At 32.7% G+C, this 21868-nt stretch overlaps 1 protein-coding gene across 1 annotated transcript in view; it reads left to right on the forward strand.

The window, feature by feature from the left end:
* The window catches only part of LOC130442925 (voltage-dependent calcium channel gamma-5 subunit-like), a 289009-nt gene that overhangs the window by 197415 nt on the left and 69726 nt on the right, over nucleotides 1-21868 (forward strand). The window contains exon 4 of the mRNA XM_056777334.1: nucleotides 12149-12273. Coding sequence (XP_056633312.1) covers nucleotides 12149-12273 — 125 coding nt within the window. The remainder of the gene's footprint in view (nucleotides 1-12148; nucleotides 12274-21868) is intronic.

The raw sequence follows: 21868 nt of genomic DNA on the forward strand, positions 1-21868 counted from the left end.
TATTCTTCTCCCAACGGTATCGGATTTCTGTCGGTCTGTAGAGAAATCAGTTTGGCGTTTAACAGATAACACCGAACAAATTATTTATTTAGTACACTTGTTTTGTTTGCAAATGACAACCCGATATCAGTAATTGATTTTTTGCATTGACTGTAAACGTCATTGAAAAAATATCAAAATGTATTTCCTGCTAATGCGGCAATTCGATGGAGGGTAGGAAACGCTCATAAGTAAGGCAAGTCAAGCCTTTGTGTAGTAAGGGGTCAGCGCTACCCTCCTATCGAAATTCGTACTTACATTAAATATAAATTCACATAAATATATGAATGCATCTAAATATTCTTGATTTTAGGTCCCTTCTCTTCCAAAATTAGTTTTTTTTGATAGTTTCAAAATATATCATATTTGATAAAGACTTAAAGAAAAGTCGAAACGTCAAAATTTATCTTTCTTTTAAAAATTATCAAAAAAACTAATTTGGAAACAGAAGAGACCTAAAATCAAAAACATTTAGATGCATTAATATATCAAAGCGTCAGTAGGCGTTGTGCTACAGCCATGTAAACATGTCTGCCATTATTGATGCTTCCGCCAAGTGTGAATTGCGAAGTGTGTTTCGTTTTCTACAGGCTGGAAGCCATAGTGCTGCAGAAATCCATGGGAGAATGAGTCGTATGTATGGGGAAAACTGCATGAGCGATGGTGTTGTGCTTTAATGTTGTGGAATGATGTAAGTGAATCATCTATTCTGAGAGTTTTGTATAAAGAAAAATACCACCGTTACAAACTTCAGTTGGTTCAGGAGTTGAATGAAGATAATCCCGATAGAAGACTACTGTGAATTGATGATGAACAGAATGGGCTTAAATTTGCAATTCATGAATAAAATAGTTTTTTCTGATGAAGTGACGTTTTATTTGAACGGAACGGTTAACAAACAGATCTGTTGATATTGGAGCAGAGAAATCCTCAATGGATGTGTAAGGCTCACACCAAATTTCCTAAAAAATGAAAGTTTGGGCTGGTATCATTAACATTTTTCTGATGTTAATCATTCAAATTAAATAAATAGATCCATTTATTACCAGCAATACGGAGATTCGCCGCTTTTTACACGTACAGTTAGAAATTATTTAAACAAGTTTTTCCCAATAGGTGGATTGTAACGATCAAATCGGCTAAATCCCCCGATTTTACTCCTCTAGATTAGTTTTTATGGGGTTATTTATAATCTAAAGTACTCGTCCGATAGATCAGACAATATTTCTGATTTATTGATTTAAAAGCTAGGAAAATGGAAGAAATTAACAAAAAAAAAAGAAAAGGCACTAGACGATTTTTCATTAGCCTTTCAATTATCTTCGTTAAGATTGGTAGAAATGCAATAGTTACTAGAATTATTTTTTTCGCCGCCCTTGTGCAGGGGAACAATTATTTTCAGACAGCTAGGGAAAAGCCCCTTTTCGAAGGATTCGTTCATTAGAGAACATGAAACGATAATCATCACTCCTGGAAAAAATAGTAAGCTATACATATTTTCAAAATTATTGAAAAAATCTATGTATTTAATAATACAAATTTTGTTTGTGTTGATTCATATGAGATAAAGTTTAAGATTAGATTCCAATTTCCAATGTAATGACTGGTGTAAGTGAACTCCAATGCATTATTCTAAAACTCTTGTCGAACTTTCTAAAATATGACTGCAGAAATAGTGATACAGTTTACAACAATGCGGTATTTGAAAATATCTATGTTGTCAAAGATTACTTGCCTAGACTTTCGATTTAAGATAGCTTCATAAAAATAAATCAAAGGTGTGAGGTCCGGTTATGGAGCTGACCGTTTCATCGAACCTTAAGGACCAATCCATCTAACATTATATTCTACATTCTAGTACTGTTTCACTGCACCTTCGTTATATGAAAAACAACCATCATCTAGACTATATTACGAAATTTCGAGAATTAATTGTTCTATGACATTTAGCAACATTTTCAGATGTAGCTCCCCAATTAAATTAGTAAATTTGTTTTTTGTTGCACCATGTGTAATACACTTTGACTGGCTTCCCAGGTAGATGTACATTTGCACAATTAGGAGGTACTGGTACTACAGTACGTAAGCAATAATCACCAAAAAGGTATTGATTCACTTCACTTCGAGTTATAAGTCAACTTACCTTCCTTGGGTGGTAATAATTTATGCTATAAAAAATATGTATTTTATTCCATTAAATAATAACCTATATTCACCAAGTTTCAACTACAAGTATATTGATCTTAATAGCATATTAGAATTATTTAAAAAATTTGGGTAAATATTTTCTCCTTTCTTCTCAATTTGTATGGAATTTTCTCACTCCACAAGTGAGCACAAGCAGCAGGAGATTTCTGGCTTCATTATATTGTATAAAATTATATCTGTTACTTCCTTTATACTGTTGTTGATCTCTGCTAACTTTCCGCAATAGTTGCAGATTTCCATCCGCCACCTCGTTTGAGAACTAAGATGTCGATGTCAACTCCAGTATTTCCTAAAAAGATGAACGCATTTTTTGTAAGGAAATATACATTATACTACTCAATGTTTTCAAAGTAAATCACACTGATCTTATTCAATTTGTATTATAGAACAGCAATTTTTTAGAGCAAAGCGTGGATCAATATGTTACGCTATATTCTACTGTTCTGGGTATTTCACGATACTTCTCAACATCATCATTTTATTAGAAACTTATATTCATGAAATAATCCATTTCAATCTTATTACTCGGCTACAGATCTACTATATTGGATCATACAAAAAGTATGCTATATTATTGATAAACTTATCATCACCAAATACGCCCAGGGAAAGCAGACCATCTGAAACAAGTAGCTTGAAATTGTTAGATTTACTTCTCTCTCAGTGAGAAACTGATTACAACAAGTTTTTTCAACTAATTACCATTTTTATTAACGTCGAATGTATTTTAATAATTTTTTTGTTGTTAAAAGTTGACGTAAAATTGATAACGAAGGACCAAATAAAATTATAACGACTCTCCATTCGAATAGTCGAGAAACTTTTACATAAATTAAATTTGATTAAAATCTCTAAGGGGAAGTTATTGAAATGAATTAGAAAGATTTCCTATGTGAAGATCCACGAACTAAAGTTCACTGCATTATTAGATCTGGCACAAAGTCAGAATAAAATTTCCATTAAAACTATAAGAAAGTCAGCTTGGAGGAGTAATAATGGGAACGCTGTTAATTTATGATAGTCTTAAAAGCCTCAGAGAGAAACCATTATTATAAAACAGTATGGGATCATCTTGCTTAATAAACACGTAGATGTTGAGGAATATAATGTAAAATAAAACGTATAACTACGTGAGAATATGATCGTTTTATTGACGGTTAAGTGTCTGAAATTTTTAATATCATCGCTTTGACAAAAGCTTTTAAAACTATTTTGATATCACACATAAAATATTTTTTACTATCATAATACAGGTACGCTATTGCTTATTTTATACAAGGTATCAATTTACACTAGTTTTCCTACAATTTATAGATTTATAGATTAATAAAAAAATATTGCCAAATAATAGTTCTGTCAATTGAGACATAATCATGGAAAGCCAAGTATTGGTGGTGAGCTGGCGTTTACCATTACAAATAAAGTTTTGAAAATCCTTATCGATCCTGTGTTCTTCAAAGGTTCGGGTTCAAAGGTTAAAATTTTAGGTTTTTTGGGTTTTTCTCGAAAACGGTAAGTTTTATAAGAAAAAACCTCCAACTGAAGTTGTAGATTTTGAAATTTTCTACAAAAATTGTAGCTATGATTTTTTTCTAAGAGTTACCATTCCTTAAATATCGTAATTCTAAAAGTTACATTATACATGATATGCATGTACAGGGTGTTTCATATTAAGTGCGCACTAATGCTAACTTTTTTAATATTCTATATACGAAGTCGGTTGAATTAGCAAAGTAGTACTAATTTTCACGTTGATTAAGATGGTGAAAACAGAAAAACAATTGCTTAAATCGTTTCTAGTAAATCGGAAAAATAGAATATATATTTTTGGCTCAAACTTTTCCAAATTATTGCAGAATATAAAAGCTCCTATACAACTTTGATCTTTTTTCAATTGATTGTAAATGCGTGCAGGCAGAAATGCAATTTTTTAAAATCCATTTTATGGACCGAATTTTTCAAATAGGGGTATGTTTAATCTTAATAACATGCACTATTGGTGGGGAGAGAATTCTTTTATTACTCATACAATAAATCCGCAAAAAAATTCAGTATTAATGTATGATGTGGTTTAATTGGCAGCATCTTTAAAAATCTGTGAAAACAAAAATTTAAATAGGGTGTTCAGAAAATGGTGCCGAATTTCGCTATCTAAAAACTTCTAAAACTCAATTTTTTCAAATAGCAGCCCCCATTTTTCTCTTTACCATTGGATTTACGCTTTAAATTTTTCAAGTTTCTACAAAAACCGTTAATTTGAGATATATGAATTTACTAACGAAGTCCCCTTACATATCAGCAACTTTGTATTCCATAGATCGAAAAAATGTCAGTTCGTCAGGAATATACAGAAGGGACAAAACATCAGTATTTTAATTATTTGGAAAAACTAATTAGACTTAATGTGCTAGAGTATTTACAGAAATAGATTCCACACCTCAAACAATAATTACGAATAGAATTTGATTCCTTGTTGCGGTTTATGGAGCTCCAAAAAAATTATTTGCATTGATAAATAGAGATACTTAACTTTTTTGAAAAATACGTGAAACAAGAAACACGTATGTGTTCCTTAAACATCGACATCTACTATTCAACACTCGTATCGAGTATAATATCTATAATATATAAGTTCATACATAGTTAGGCAATCAACTGAACCTAGAAGACTGGGGTTGAAAATTTATAGATAATACTCTGGAACCGATTAAAATTTCACTTCTACTTGCTCCATAAAAACTCCTCGACACTATTTTTTGTAATGGCAAAAAAGGTTGTAGTGCCAATTGTGGCTGTAAAACAGTCGGGTTGCTGTGTACCAATTGCGAAGATCAGTCTTGCTTAAATGTCCAATTGAGTACAATAAAGGAAGATTCCTGTTATTTTAATGGAAAGACCAATGACTCGGACACATTTGAAAAATATCTGAACATCCATCATGAGGAAGAGGAAGAAGAAGAAATCGAAGAAGATATGACTGTTGAAGTGGACTTTGAAGAGTATGAATCTGATTAAAATATCTAAAGGAATAAAAAAAATAGTTAATGCAATAATCAATAGAAATATCTAGAAATGTGTTCATATCATGTTTAATGTTAGTCTCAGAATCGCGATATCGCAGGAATGGCAACTCTTAGAGAAAAATCATGAAAACCGTTTTGTAGATAATTTTCCGATCTACAGCTTTGATTTGAAATTTTTTTCATCAAACTCACCGTTCTCGAGAAAAATCCTTTTGTAGCATTTGTGAATTTCTATTTTCAGAAATTAGAAATTTATTTGTTTTTCTTGATGGTTGTGAAGGGTATCCCAATATTAAGGCAAATCTGAATCGATAGGAAATACTGAATAATGAAGTGCGACAATATTTTGCTTCTAAATTTAAATATGTTTTTACCAAAGGTCTCAAACTGATTACTGAACGTTATGTGGAAACCTTCGTATCGTTTTCAGTGTTATGTGGAAACCATAGAAAACGATTTAAATCCTTGTTCTATCGATATATTATTTGCAAAATAAATAATATCTCTCTCAAAGAAATAGCATTAATAAATTAAAAGCAATGGTCTACTTCATTAGTGGATACTAGAGGGAATATAACTGCACTAAATCGCAGGTAGTTAACTGATTGTGAGAGATATTGATGATTGCTAAAAGAATAAAACAGATACTGAAAGTGAAATATACAGTTCTATAGCACATCAACCTTCCATCGACATCATCTCTTCGTCATCTGAGTGAATTATATCCTACATTATCGTTCATTAAGTAATATACTATTATTTATGTGAGTGAAACACTTGGATGAGTTGGGTCGATAGGGTTACAAACGCAGAGCCGATGTACCAAACTTTGGAAATACATTATAAGGCGACGTAAATTAGAATACTTTAGTCATGTAATTTCAAGGCAACATAATAAATAAGAAAAGCATAGATCGACACACAACATCTTGGTTATCGTAGACAATTGTTAGCGAAATCAACAACCCAGCTATTCCACGCTACACTAAATAAAACAATGATAGTCACTATGATAGCAAACGTAGGAGTCACTACGCGTGATGAAGATGAAGAAAGTATTTTTAAACAAGAATTCTTTTGAAATCGTTTGAACCTGATATAGGATAGGAAGGGTTAGGTTGATGTATTTTTCAGTAGGGGTTGTTTCGCATGCGGGTTCTTAAGATTGTTGTTGGATTTGAGGTTTTTCTTATGGTTAGAACGGGTACGTTAAGTATGGATTCAATTGAGATAGAGATTGTTGGATTTTAGCTCTTTTATTAAGTTAGGACTGAGAGAAGAATTTATTTGATCCTGTTTGACCCTTATATAGGATTCTTTTCCTCTGATAGTATCAACTTCGTACCTTTTTCAATTGGGGTTGTTTTGTATGCGGTTTTCGAGGTATTTTAGTTGTTTAAACCCACTAAGTTATTTCTCACATTTCAATACAACTAACTTTAGAAGTGTGTTTCTCAGTGTTTTCAAACTTGCTTCTTAGTTCAATTTGCTGTTTTAAACCTGTCTTCAATATATACAGATAAGTGATTCTTGATTTTGTAAGTCTGGGACTGCGCGCTCACGTAGTTATCCCACACATTATATCTTTCTTAGTCTTTTGTAAAGTAAGACAAAGTCTAGGCCAAAAAGTCAGTTACAAACATACAAGTGAAACTGATAAAAGCGTTTTTAAAATGGAATCACACTTCTGTGGAATATACTTTAGTATAATTGAGTAACCCTATAACGTTCTATATATTTCACATTTATAAGCTATAAAACCAGATATTGGACATCACGAATCTCAAATCTATAAATCTAATTTGTAACCCTGCATGGAAATTGTATGGAAAATCGCATCTTTCAATGCACTTCGTGTGTGTGAAAAGGCATGTAGAAATCTATCCCAGTTCGCAAGGAGAAATGGTTTTAAAGATATATTAATAAATAGATGAGACTTATTTTTTAAGAAAAAAAGATACTACGAGTCTTTTTAAGAAAATTTGTAATCTACGATAGCAGTAACTTACCGGCAGTCAGAATTGACTACTTAAAAATAGTGATATGCAAATTTGTCAGCTATAATGCATCTACTGTCGTGAAATTACAAAATATACAGAGTGGTCATTATATCTCGCAATCAATTTTCCATATCTTCTCTCTTTTGTGACAAAAGGAATCAAATGGATTACAATTTCTATGGGTGGTTGCAGCTATAGTAATTGTCGATAGATGCCTGACCAAAGAAATGCGAGAATGAAAGCTTTTCATTGATTTGAGTGGCTGACTTTTTGAATTGAAATTAAAATAATCTGTTGAATATGCAAGCTTCTAGGTAAGGCAAAAAGGAGCAGAAAGTTATCTCTAAGTTTAGTTTCAAGTATTGAAAATCAGGATCTGAAGAAATCGTTTACGGTTAATCAATTTGTAAGAATGGAATTGGTAAGAGAAAAAATCTACGATTTACTTTACGATATCTGTCAACGTGTACAGGTATTTCCATTGAAAAAAAGTCAGGATCAGACAAAAAAGTTCGAAAAAGAGCAGACAAGCTTTCGTCCATAAAGATTTGGTAGTCATTGACGATTTTACATGTTCAATCGAATATGTTTGGCGACATCTTCTGGTGGTCGTTCTTCAGCATACCAGAAAAAGCATCTTGAAGGAAATTTTGTGGGATATGCAACTCCTCATTATGCGAAGAACGTTATGAGAGCTTTTGCAAAGAATATTCCATTTATTGAGAAACCTATGAATATTCCTATTGTGTCTCAACTAAAGTCAATTGAACATTTTTGATGAATTTTGTACCGCAACGTTTATTCTGAAAGTTGAGAAGCAACAACACATAAAAAGCGAGACGACTGGGTACTGATTCATTTGTATAAAATATGTGTAATTATTACGGTACTTAAAAAATTTTAATTTCAAATCTTACGGTTTCAAATGTTTCTATTTGAGATAAAGAAAAATCCTCTCCATAGATGAGCCTTGTAGCTGTAAAGCTCAACGCTTTTACATTTTAGTTTCCCATTTAATTAATATAAGAAAATTTATTTTTTTACTAAAATTGAATGTACACATAGTTCACGAAATTTTGTACAAAAAACCATTTTACATTCTTAAAGTTCAGAGTTCATGAAAAACTCAACAATTGTAAATAATATCCATGTCAGGAAGACTAGTTACAGCAATTAAAAAAAAAATAGTCAATGTTAGAATTTGGAGAAATATCTTATAATATGTTTTGTTGCATGATTCTTGAAATTTCTACCCAAATTAATAGTCTTTATTATATTTTATACAAATTTAATATAAATCGAATCATTTCGAAATAAATATAATTAAAAAATGGACATTCAGTAAAGCCTCTTAAATTCATGGAAAGAATTTATATAGTTTATCAAAACACAGTTCTGTTTATAAATATATTCAACGTAGAAATCAAATTTTCAAGGGGATTAATTAGAAAGAATCTTAAGTACTCAAGCTAATGAAAGAATTTTGAATAAAGAAGAATACGAACAAAAATCTTATATTTTATTCAATATTGAAAAATATTCTCTTTATGTTTTTATCTTTGAGATAGCGAGCTTCCCTTAATGGGTTTTTTTTTATAGAGTTCTCCTAGAATATTTTATGGTCCTTAATACTGATTTTATTATTGTAAGAGTTTTAATAGTATCGTAAATTAGTAGCAGCTCTATTATTTTGCTTCAGCGAACAACTTTTTCCAAACTCACAACTTTTATTATCTATTAACAAGAAATGCTGAGGAGGAAAAAAATATTGAGTCCAGTATTAGTGACGGCAATATATACAGAGGTTATTATTTTTAAAAATGTGTTTGTTAACCATTTTTCAATTGAATACAAATGAAACCCGATGTTCTGGCGATTCTTTGTAACATCCTCGTTTTTGGAAGTTTTGTGGCTCTTTTCCAACCAGAGCACTATCCTTCAATGATTACTTTGTCCTCGGAATATAAGTTTCACTTCTCGATTTTTACTTCCGAAAATCAGCTATCTGGAATAAGTGGAATTAATGTTCGAAAAGGCAATGTGATTCACGATTACATTGTTTATATTAAATCTTTTTCTTAGAGGTGGTTTGGATGCGTCTTTAGTACCTACGGAAATAAATGTATCCTTGATTTGAAATGGAAATAATAATAAGATTCACGAGGGTGGCTGAAATATAAACCGCAATTTTGCTATAAAAAAACTTTATTATTAATGTTATGTTTTTTCCATCTCCTAATTTATTTTTTTTGAGCTTTTTACTTTTGAGCGGTGGGATAAATTAATACACAATATCTTCCACTTATTTAATTTATTTAAACACTCACATTAGACCCAACTAATTTCTCCACTTATCACTTAACCATTCGCTCACGGAGCACTCTATCCCGCTTTGGACTAGTAACCCGCCAAGTGCCTAATTCAATGGACCAAATAAATAATAATCGCATGGCGATAAATCGGGGCTATAAGGAGGGTGTTCCAGTGTTTCTCAACCCATTTGTTTCAATATTTCCATCACAAGCCGAGCTGTTAGAGGTCTGGCGTTGTCTTGCAACATTATCGCACTACGGATTTGAATATGGGGTTGTTTCAATCTGTAGATGGGTTTCACAACAAAACGCAACACCTCCCTTGCTTACGGTGTAGCCTTCGCTATCTACCTCCACTCCATAGACGCGCGTTTACCCTTTCAGGAATATAGTGGTCTATCCAAGTCTCGTCTGTGATAAATATTCGATGCAATTAATTTTCTTCTTCCTTTTTATACCGATGCAGGAGACACGTGCAAAATTCATAAGTCTTGACACCCATCTTTGCGGACTGCCAGATCTGATGTGTGATGACGAATCCGTTGGTTAATGGTAAAACCCGTCAGTATCGAGAGATCTGGACGGCCGATCAAATATTTTATAATTGTTTAAAATCCTGACGGACGGAAGAACAGATCGAAACGACAGTGGTGTGAAAATCTTGAAAATTGAGAAGAAGAAGAGAGTGGTACCACTGGGTTGGTGCGTGGTAGAGATATTTGGAATGAATGAAAAGAAATTTACGAGTGAAAAACTTGGCACAAGGAAGGAATCAATTCCTAACCGCATTTCTTGAAATTTCAAACTTTGTTTCACTTCCTTCACATTTACATATTGAAATATTCACTTCTCCAATAGTTTATACTGTCAATGTTCGCTTGTAACATTAGCTTTTTATTTCTAATGTGATTTGCGGTCAAGTGCAAATTGGCACGCACTTCGAGTTGAAATTGACCCATTTCTAATGAACTTTGCCAACGACTTTGCCAACAATGCTTGCACATGCGCTTTTGCACCAGTTGTTTAATTTTTGAGGTTAAGTTTAATCGGACCGTCTTGTGATTTAATGTGATTACAAAAATAAACGATGAATTTCTTCTCAATGTGTATCCAAGTACAAACCAATTTACGATAAACCAAATAAAGAATATAAATCTGTGTAACAAAAAGTGAATTTTCAATTCGATATAATGCGAATGTGTCATGCACAGCACGATTTCAAAAGCTTGGAGCTAACAACCTCTATTCTTTATTTTCCACATAGAAGGTTTTGGACAGTTCAATCACGTACTGAATAAAAACGACTAGGTACCTAAACAAACACATCACAAACTTCGTACTTACTTACTAACGTAGAATTACCCAAACTTTTAATCTGCGTAAACCACATTCAAAATACTAATTACTAGTTTCAGTTGATACATTTACACCATATTACCAGCTCGACAAAAAATCAGATCTGACAATGGAAATACAAGTACACTCCCATTATAGAGCTTTCCGTGGACCATTGGGGTGCACCTGGACCATTTTGCGAATTACTGCACTAACGGAACGATAACTCGAGAGTAGAGAGGACAGATCTAGAGTAAATACCGCAGTCCTGAACGTTCACTGATCTTGACTGTCGACGCGCATTAACGAGCAGAAAATTTGAAAGAACTGATTCTTTTCGTGCTTTTCGTGTATGTCTAGCTATTTGTCTGGAGAAAATTGGTTGTGAATACTTTACATCAGCTCTATACAAAAATTAATTTTTTAGAAAGTTTCTGCATTGGTATCGAATTCACATCTTTTTACCAAGTTCAAGAGAAAATATGAAGGATTATGATAATAAATTTTATTAGTAATTATCAGGTTATCCATCTGAAAGTTTCATACAAACCTGAATCTATCTCTTCGTTTTCCCTTCGTACATTTCTGTTGAGATCCTACTTTTATGCAAATCAGTGGTATAAACTTATCCTTATTATCGAGTAAAGTGGAAAGTAACTTCCGAAACTTCTTTATATTAGTTTCAAACATAAATTTTATGTTAATTTCACTGAATTAAATCAACAGAAAATGAAAATGAGGAGTATAATACACAAGGATACGATAACGATTGATAAACTTTTATAATGCAACAAATAGAAAAAAAAGTTAACAAACCAAAATGATTAATTTCAATGACCAACGGTTTATATATGAAACGAACGCACCATACCCAACTAATATAGAATGTTTTTTGCTCTTCCTCAACAAAAACTATGAGGTCTCGAAACCAATAAACGTTGCTACCCATTTTCGAGAATCTGTCTCAAATCTTGTCTTGCTAATAGAATTTCGTATATGAATCTGGTGAATATACAGGGCTCGTTTTTCGAAGTTACGGAGTCGTATACTGGATTCGGTTTTTGGAAATTAGAAATATTCAAATATATAAATATTCTTTCTAGTGATACGGTATTATAAATAACATTTATTAGTTAATACACTGACAGTTTATTACGAAATTAACAATAAATTGTGAAAAACGAGAAATATTTGTTTAAATTGCACTATTATTAATATATCGTTGTTTCAGGTACTGTACGGTACTATGCGCCATGGCAGTTATTCTTCATATTTTGGGAGTTCTTTGCACGATTATTGGTCACTGTAATAGTGACAATAAGACCGTTTTAGGATGCGGCTTTCTTATTTTGGCTGGTAAGTATATAAAAATGATATTTCGAAGATAAATGCTCTAGGAGCAGCACTTTATTCAGAATCAAGCTTCGATAGAGTCTTGAATATATTTCATTATTTAATTATGAATAGTCACTTGATTCAAAATTATACGAGGTGTGGCTATTAATTGAGAAGATTAGTGTTGATACACAAAAGGTACGCATGCGCCAAAAATTAACAACTCTCAGTTGTTTAGCCTTTCTAATGGGAAGTCTACTTTGTCTATAGACCAACGTAGTAGTTACCTTCGGTTATATAGGGGGTATTTTTTACCGTAAAAATGATCTACGTGAAAATAGAGCAGCGGATTGATGTGAAAACTCACATGAAACCTAGAAAAACTGCAGCTTTAACTTATATTTATTGAAACAAGTGTATGGTAATAAATTTTTGTCCCGTCTACGTGTTTTTGCATAGATTGAGCCTTTTCAAGATGGCTGAGAAGATGATTCACATTCGAATCGCGATTCCTTGTCCAGAACGGATGAGAATATCGAAAAAGTTGGCAATCTTGTTCGATCTAACCGGTGTCTAAGTATTCGTGCGATTGCTGAATGTGGAAGAATTGACAAAGAATGTCTACGAAGACTTTTAACACACCAAAAGTGTTTTCGAATTAGTGTCTCACTCCACACTGTCCGTCAAGAGGTTTCTAACCAAGTACAATATCTTAGTGCTAGACCACTTTTAACTTATTCGCCGGAACTTACACTGTACCTCTTTCCTAAGGTAAAATCTACATTAGAAGGAACAATATTTGTGTCTGTTGAAGCTGTGAAAGAAGTGGCGCGCGTCCTGCAGGAACTGATACAAAAAGTCTTCCTGTACTATTTCGAACAATGGAATATTCGGAATAGAGGGAGGGTATATATTATATAAATTAATTTACATAATATCAGAATAAATATCTCATATCACCCGTTTCGTTATTTATTGGCCACATCTCGTATTATTCGATGAGAGAGTAATAGAATGGATATCAAAAAATCACGATATATGAATTTTTGTGTCTAATTCAGGATATCCCAATTTGAGAAATATAACAATTTGCAATCTATACCAATTTCGTTACTTTGGTCGGAATGAATAGATGATCTGTTTTTTTTAAGAATATTTCAGTTTCTCGGGGGTGAAATCGTGACTTTTTCTAGTCTATAGCATTCGGAATGACAGTTTAGTACTTTTTAACATCGAATAGGAGGTTTTGTGGAAAGGACCAAGATGCATTGGACATTGGAAGGTGGAAACAAACGCTCAAACTTCTTAACAATAAATTTTATATGTAAATATGAATAATTGATAAAATATGAGTATTGAAGAAGTACATAAGGAATTCAAAAACATTTTGTATGCACTTGTTCCCCTTAAGCTGTAATTTTTTGAACCGTTGGTGATATTCATACGGAACACACTGTTTACACCACAACTACACCAACACTCAGAAGTACATTATCTGATGCGCGTCTTTAGAGAATGAAGGTAAACTGAACGCATATATGTCTGATAGCAAATTTGATTTTCTGTTCATTTATTTTTAAGCTGTGATAGCTTTTCGCATTTTTAAAAGATTTAATTCGTTATATATCTTCAATTTTTCGTGTCGAGTCATACCAATCATCTTTATTTTTTTTTAAATGCTTAAGCCTAGTTTTAATAGTATCATGCACTGCTAGAAAGGACTTGTATCTATTTATAATTCCCTTTTCTGCCATCCTCCACATCTGATTCAATTCTCAACCTGTACATATAAATTCAATATACGAGTATCTTGTTAGATGAATGGTCAGTGGACAATGCGGGAAGAGTCACGTTTTTAGAGTAGTTTCGTTATTCCTTTCAAATTATTAATCAGTTACTTCTACTACATTGCAGCTCACCAAGATACCTCTCCAACATAATCAAGCTCAAAATCGGTCAAAACAATCGTTAACGGTCAACGAACGATGCAAGACCACCTGATAATAGTTTTTTTTAACTGTGAACCTTCTTTAAAACTAAGACAAGATATAGAATTTCGGTGGACATCTTATTTCTTTTAATTTATTACTTAAATTTGGTTTACTTTTTTGACGTCAAACTTTACGCTGATTTTAACTTTGCTATGGTAACGCAATATTTTGTTTATGCATGGAACTGGTCTAAGGCTAACTTGGTTTGCTCTAGTGGAAAAATTGTAGTATAAAACTACTGATATATAACACTGATTAATGTATTAAAACATACAGCACGTGATTTTCTATCGATAATTTTGATATTAGTAACACTGTACCCGACTAATATTTCAAGTGTAATCTTCACATTGCTGAACACAATAACCATAACATTGTGAAACTGGAATACAATTAATGTTTTATTTACAACCATATATACAATGCTGTCATCACTAACGTCATTGAAGGTTAGAAGGTGTCATACTACATACCTCTACTTACCGCCCACATTTCCCGCCCTCATTTACCGCCCTCCAAAATATTGTGATCGTTAAAATTTTTCTCATTTATTCTAGATGAATATTTTTTACATTTAAAAATATTAATGACAAATATTATTATACCTATTTAACAATAAAAACCATAAATTGACTCAAATTTAAAAAACTACTACTATTGAAATTAATGGTTAAATTTGAATTTTTATGAGCGTTTGTAGAAATATTTAGGCCAGTACTAGCGCTGGCGTCTCCAGAAATTATCTCTTTGGTCGACAAATTATTTTGCTGTTGAATGACTAAGGTTTGTGAACTATTTGCAACAGCTTCAGAAGATATGGCACATTGGGTCAGCATATTAGCAGTTTTGGTTTTATTCTCCATTGAGTTATCCACATAACCTTCCCTTGCAGTACTAGATTTCCATCCTCCCAGTCTGTATAAATGGAGTACATTTGCACCGCTGCGCTGTTGGCAAATGATGTAGCAGCGGTTCTTCTTAAAGCGTGGCCTGTAAAACCTTTCGAGTCATCTAAACTCAAAAAAGTAGCAATTTTTGGGAAAAATTAGCTATTGTATTGTGCCCAATTGGTGAATTTCTTACCATTCCTCCTCTAAGCTGAACACTAATTCATCCGTCTAACAAGCCTATTATTCTTGCGACCTAAAAAAATGAGAAAAATAACACCATAATAACTGTGCACTTGTATGAGGTGAAACACGATTTTTTTTAATTAAAAGTTTATAAATATATTACCTTTATCGGTAGAAATTCATTTGAAGTTTTGTTTAAGAAATTCTCTATAAATTTCCTGGAAAATACGTTCGATTTCTTGGGCCTGAAACCCACATTTTGCCGTTTTAGGAAGGCCAACAGTTTCCTATGTTTCGAAATATCAGTTTTTTCTTCAATTTGTAGCATCGTTCGAATCATACTGTACATTACTCACAAAGTAGACGGCTTCTTTTGTCTGGTTTGTTCTCCAAAATATCCTAAGAGTACACTTTCGAAACTGGTATTCTTCACCTTTTTTTTTCGCACCACGTCCTATATAATTAAATAAATAAATAATTAGGTAGCGATGCTTACTTTTTTCTGGCACCAACCCGTGTGCTGCTGCGTCTGAAGGGTTAAAATCCTTCAAATCTAAATTGGAGGATATTTTTCTCAGTTTATCATTGGCGAACTTAATATCCATCCGACTTTATCTAACCAGAGTCACGCAATAAATTAAAAGACAAAAGATGTCCACTGAAATTGTGAAAATCGGATAATTGCATTAGCGAGCCATCATCAAGTACCTGTATTTAAATGGGTTAAGAAGTAAGCAGATTTACGATGCTTAATACCCTTGATGATCAATGTCCTTTGTATGCGACTGTGAAAAATTGGACTGCAAGCTTCAAAAGAGGTGAATTTTTCATTGAAGATGATGACCAATCGGGAAGGCTAGTTTCTGTGTCAGTTCCCAAAAATATCGATGCAGTTCATGACATGATTTTATCAGTCCGTCGAATTGGGCGAAAACGGATAACTGAAGCACTGAATATTTCATACGAAAGCGTTTATCATATAGTTCACGTCAATTTGCACATGAGAAAAATTGCTGCAAAATGGATCCCCAAATGTTTGAAAGTTGACCAAAATCGTGCAAGGGTAGAAGCATCGCATTCAATCTGTTCTCGTTTTGAAAACGATGTAGACTTCTTAAACTGAATTGTCAATATGGATGAGACGTGGGTACATTTGTACGATCCAGAAACAAAGCAACAATCGTTGGAATTGCGACACTCTGGTTCTCCAAGACCTAAGAAGTTTCGTGTCCAAAAATCTGCTGGAAATGTTCTTGCTTCAGTTTTTTGCGATTGCCATGGAGTAATAATGATTGATTTTTTAGATAAGGGTAGAATAATAACTGGAAATTACTATTCGACATTACTGACCACTCTACGGGAAAAAGGCTATCCAAAGGTGTTTTGTTTTTGCAGGACAACGTCCCTCCAATGCAAAAAATTCGTGATTTTGATTTACTATAACACCCCCTTATTCACCAGATTTGGCTCCGACCGACTATCAGCTCTTTCCTCAACTGAAATAAATTTAAAAGGTCGTAATTTTTTTTAAAAGTCTAGAGACGTATTGGTGACAGTTGTTTACCACATAGCAACAGTAACAATATAGGTACCTGCTTGATTATTCTGACAAAAATTCATCAGGAATTTTTGTCAGAATGTTAACGGTAATATTTTAGGTATGCTCAGAACAAAGATTTATATAAGCTATTCACAATATACTCCTGATTTGGTTATTTTTGAACCTAGAAAACAAGGAAGAAAAATAACTTTTAATGCCTTGAGAAACCGCTTCAGTATTCAATAAGAACTCGAAATAGAAAAAGTTCTCCTGAAATTGATTTATAATACCACCATATTTAGAAATTCTACTCAAGTTGATATCTACGATTTTTTCTGTAACATTTTAAATGCCTTGGAACATTCACTGTTTCTGGCATTTCCAGAACATTGGATGTTAAATGCGTTTGTATATTTCACTATATAGTTTGCATAAACAAATTTTAGCTATTTTGTGACAGCCTTGGTACCTCAATAAACTTTGAATAACCAATGAATGTTCTATCACAGATACCACGAAGGACTGTAATACAAATAACGAAAATCATATTTTCTTATCACAATTTCCATTTTTAAAACGTATTTATTCTATTTTAGACGACATATAGTGTAGGTAGGTGAATCAGATCGGTGTAAAATAGAAATTTGACTACATATATACATCCTTTCTTTAAAGGGTAAAGTCATAAACCTCCGTGAGTATAGTTGGGTCAGCCATTTATGTTACAAACGAAATTGAATTGGATTTCAATGGTAGCTTTCAGTAATATGGTTGTAAAATATGTGAAAAAGGGTTACTCCAAAATGCCCCAAACGCGTTATATACGAGAGAATATGTGAAACAAAATGAACGTTAATCTTGTACATTCCGAGCTGGAAAGGTAGAAAATTGACGCGCCTGAAGATATACCAGCTATGAAAATCTAATCATCTAATGTGTACATTGAACGTAACGTTTACTATAAGTACAGCTTTTCAATTTAAAAAAAATATTAAATTTTAAATAATTCTTTGCGATACTATCAGTACAACTACAACAATATTTATATCGACGATTTTCGGGATGCAGTTCAGAAAATTCTTCGGGAAATAGTCGATTAATTTTTTAGGGAAAGTTAAGTTTTGTCACAGTTTGCTTTTGCAGAAAACGATGTTACAATAGCTTTCGAGGACATTGAAGGGGATATTTGACCCTTGTGTCAAATTTCAGCAAAGTAATTTTTGGATGAAGAAGAAAGAAATCACCGGAAAAGAAGATGAATACGCGAGATGTTAACTGAAGATCACAATAAAGAGAGAAACTCGTTGGGTAATTTTGGGTGAGATGAAGATAGGTTCATTGGAATTGTCCCTGATATAGGAGTTGTTCCTATATCAGTTGTTGGTGACTTTTTTCATTTATTTTGGTCTTAAATTTCCAAATTTTTTGTTTCTTTCTTCATTATTCAATAGGAAGCGAGGAATTTGGGGGCGGATATCGTAGACCATTTGGCTGGTGAACCGATTTACCAGTATACAGGAAAATCGCTGAAAACCTGCAATATAAACGATCGTATATCATAAGAAAGAGGATACTAGAGTAAAATTAAAAAGACAAAAACCACATTAGTTGTTTTAAGTTTAGGAATTTTCAAGTTGAAAAGATTTTCTCAAGACGACCATCGGAATAAACTTGGACTGACTGAAGAATTGTACGTGCGAAAGGACATTTCTTAGGCCTACTCCATACGGTTCAATGAAAATGAGTCGGGGTTTTGCATCAATTCGTAACTGTAGATGAAATCTAGCTCAACCACAAATCCAAATACGGAAAAACAGTTATGACTGTGAAATACAAAGATTGACCCTGGTCATAAATAAGAACAAAACGGTTTTATCGGTTGGATAGGTAATCACCACCTTTGTTAGGGATAGTCATGTGATTGTGATTGTTTCAATGGACTATTTCCAAAAAGGGGTAACAATAACTGGAAAGTATTGCACATCATTGTTTGTTGATGTAAAGGCAGCTACAATCATCCCACATTCTGGAATGGGGGAATTCTTATAGGAGTGGGATTGATAGATCAGCTGCAAACACTGGGTTCTCCAGTATTGCAGCAATAGATCCTTTAGGTCGCAGTGTATACAAATCCATTGAATATTGTGACTGTTTCCATGACATGAAGAATACAATTCAATTGCAAATATTTCAGATTTAACGATACCCAAGAATGAAATTTTAAGCAGTTGCGATTAGCTCTGTAAAAACACGTCAATTAAATCAGTATCTGTTGATAACTAATTTGCTTTTTATTCAGTTTTCTTACTATAAATCAAATAATTCATAAATAAGGACGATGTTGAACATTTCTTCTCTTTGTGGATTCATCTAAATATGTGCATAGGATGAATAGCAGGTTTTACCATGTTGTAAGGTTCAAATGGCCTCGGGACATATCAGTTCCTCTCGATTTGGCCAACGCAATGAGCAATTCTTCTTGATTCTATATATAATATAATATATATAAATTTCACTCCACTTTTAATTTGACTATAAATGAGAGAGACATTGATATTGTTCACAAGCCGGGACATACATTAATATCTGAATGATATACTCAAAAATCCACATTGCGTGTTCTAATAAAGATTTTCAATAAGAATTCATTTCTAAAATATAATTACCACAGCAATTTTGCTGTCAGGACATGTCTGTGTCGCCGTGGTATCAAATGAAATATATCTTTTCACACTTCTTCCGTTTCCATATAATTCTTTGGATTTTCTGTAGATTTAAAATCCCGGCAGAGCGAACCTTTTCCTCAAACTTGAATTACCCACATATGCTTTCTTCTCTTCGTCATCTTTCATAATATTTTAGTCATTTCAGAAGTCAGAAAGTGTTACCTCACCGTATATTACATTAGAATGATCCCTCTTTAGAATTTATTTCGTCGTCTTATGTAAAAAGATGGTTTATGAACTTAATCAAGTGAAAGTCTGTTTCTGTGTGACGAAGGAATTGTAGTAAAATGCTTGGATTCGTGAGAATTTTTTATGTAATACATAAAAATTGTTTTATGACTGGTTTTCTTTTTATGCTCAGCTACTGCCACAGACCGTTGTTGAAACATTTTACTATCGAAAAATTAAACTACGGGGAACATCTAAATTGTGTGAAGATTCTTGAATAATCTAACTCCACTTCATTCCATCCATATACGTAATAACGGCCTGATGTTGTAGATTATAAACTGGGAGAATGGGAACGATACACAAATCAGTAGAGTTCTGTCAGTTACATGAATTGGTTACCACTAATATATGGTTAGGATGGATGTGTATAAACCGGATATCCTCGTCACACATACTAACAAGAAAATGGCGTGATCAGACTACATTTAACAATGTTTGTTTTAAAAATTTCACCTTCAGCTTTAACCTTGTATATTTTCAACAAATATGAAACTGAAAATTGTAGAAATTGTCAGTATTTGTCCTAACCAGAGAACAAAAATATACTTCCTACATTGATTGTAGTTAATTGGAAATTTCCTGTTGAAATTAGAAAAGTTTCTGTTATTCAAAATACAACATTGAAATCGCATATTATATAATAATATATGCTTCACATAGTTTTCTATTTTTACTCATTTCTAATACACAAGCATAGGAGGTAAATATTTTTTAAATGGCGCCCATCAAAAAACTTATAACTTTCACTGTGACCTCGTATATTTTGTACAAATTGGGAAATTCAAAAAATAGTTTATGGTCTTCCATTTAATTGCATCCTTTCTTTATAGGATAATGTATAAATAGAATCTACGTTTAACATTGTTTATACGTTATTAGTAACTATTTGAGAATGGGTCAAAATTAGAAACAAAACCTTAATTTTAATTTACTATTTGATGTTTTATATCATGATTTAAACAGTAAATGAGATTTCTATTTATTTATTTACAAAAAACTTGACAGTTTGCTTGCCTCTTTTACTTTTTTAAGTGCCGTTCATTAAAAAAATTACATCTTCAAATTTGACCTTCAATATTTTCAGCAAATTTGAAATTCAAGAAATCATTTATGGTCTTTCATTTAGCTCTATCCTTTTCGCTTTCGCTAAGAAACGTGAAATTAGAATGTACTTTTCTCTTTGTTTCGAAATTATTAAAAACTATATGAGAGCACATTAAAATTGAAACATTTAAAAGTGAATGGAGACTTTATTTCTTGTTTATAAACTTGAGATCCTGCTTTCTATTTATTTTGTTATATTTATTACATAGGCTTAAACAGTGACGTTCAGCAAAAAAACTATACTTCAACTTTGACCTCGTTTATTTTGTACTAATTTGAAATAGGAGAAACGGTTGGTCTTTTATTTAGATCTATCGTCCCTCTGAAAGAAATAGTATAACTAAAATCCACGTTTCACATTTTTTAGAAATTCTTTGAAATTTACAGAGATGGTCCCAGAAGTACCTGGACAGATCTATAGATGACGGTAGTTGCTGTATTAGAAAATACACAATCTATACAACATATGTTTCAAGTTTGAAGACGGCACATTGTTTAGTATTTGTTTGACAGCTATCAATAGTGAACGTTTTTAGTGAATTTGCAAAGCTGAACAAGATTCTACTCTGGCTGAGACTGCTCATCCGTTATCAACAGTGAAATATTGGGAAGCAGAGTTTAAATGAAGAAATGTTGAGGTAAATCCACAAAGCGATACTGAATGATCGTCTACTGATATTTGGACATGAGAAACCTGTGCGCAAGATGGGTGCCGCGTTTGCTCACAATGGAATAAAAACAGCGTCATGAAGATGTTTCCATCCAGTGTTTGGCAATATTTCACATAAATAAACGAATTTATACACTGTTTCACAACTATGGGTCCATAACTTCACACCCGAAACAAAAGAACAATCGAAACAATGGACTGAAAAGGGAGAATCGGTTCCAAAGAAGGCAAAGACGGCTCCATCCACAGACAAGGCCATAGCTATGTTTTTTGAGATGCGA

This window comes from Diorhabda sublineata, chromosome 4 (genome assembly GCF_026230105.1).
Source record: "Diorhabda sublineata isolate icDioSubl1.1 chromosome 4, icDioSubl1.1, whole genome shotgun sequence".
In the NCBI taxonomy this organism is placed as follows: domain Eukaryota; kingdom Metazoa; phylum Arthropoda; class Insecta; order Coleoptera; family Chrysomelidae; genus Diorhabda; species Diorhabda sublineata.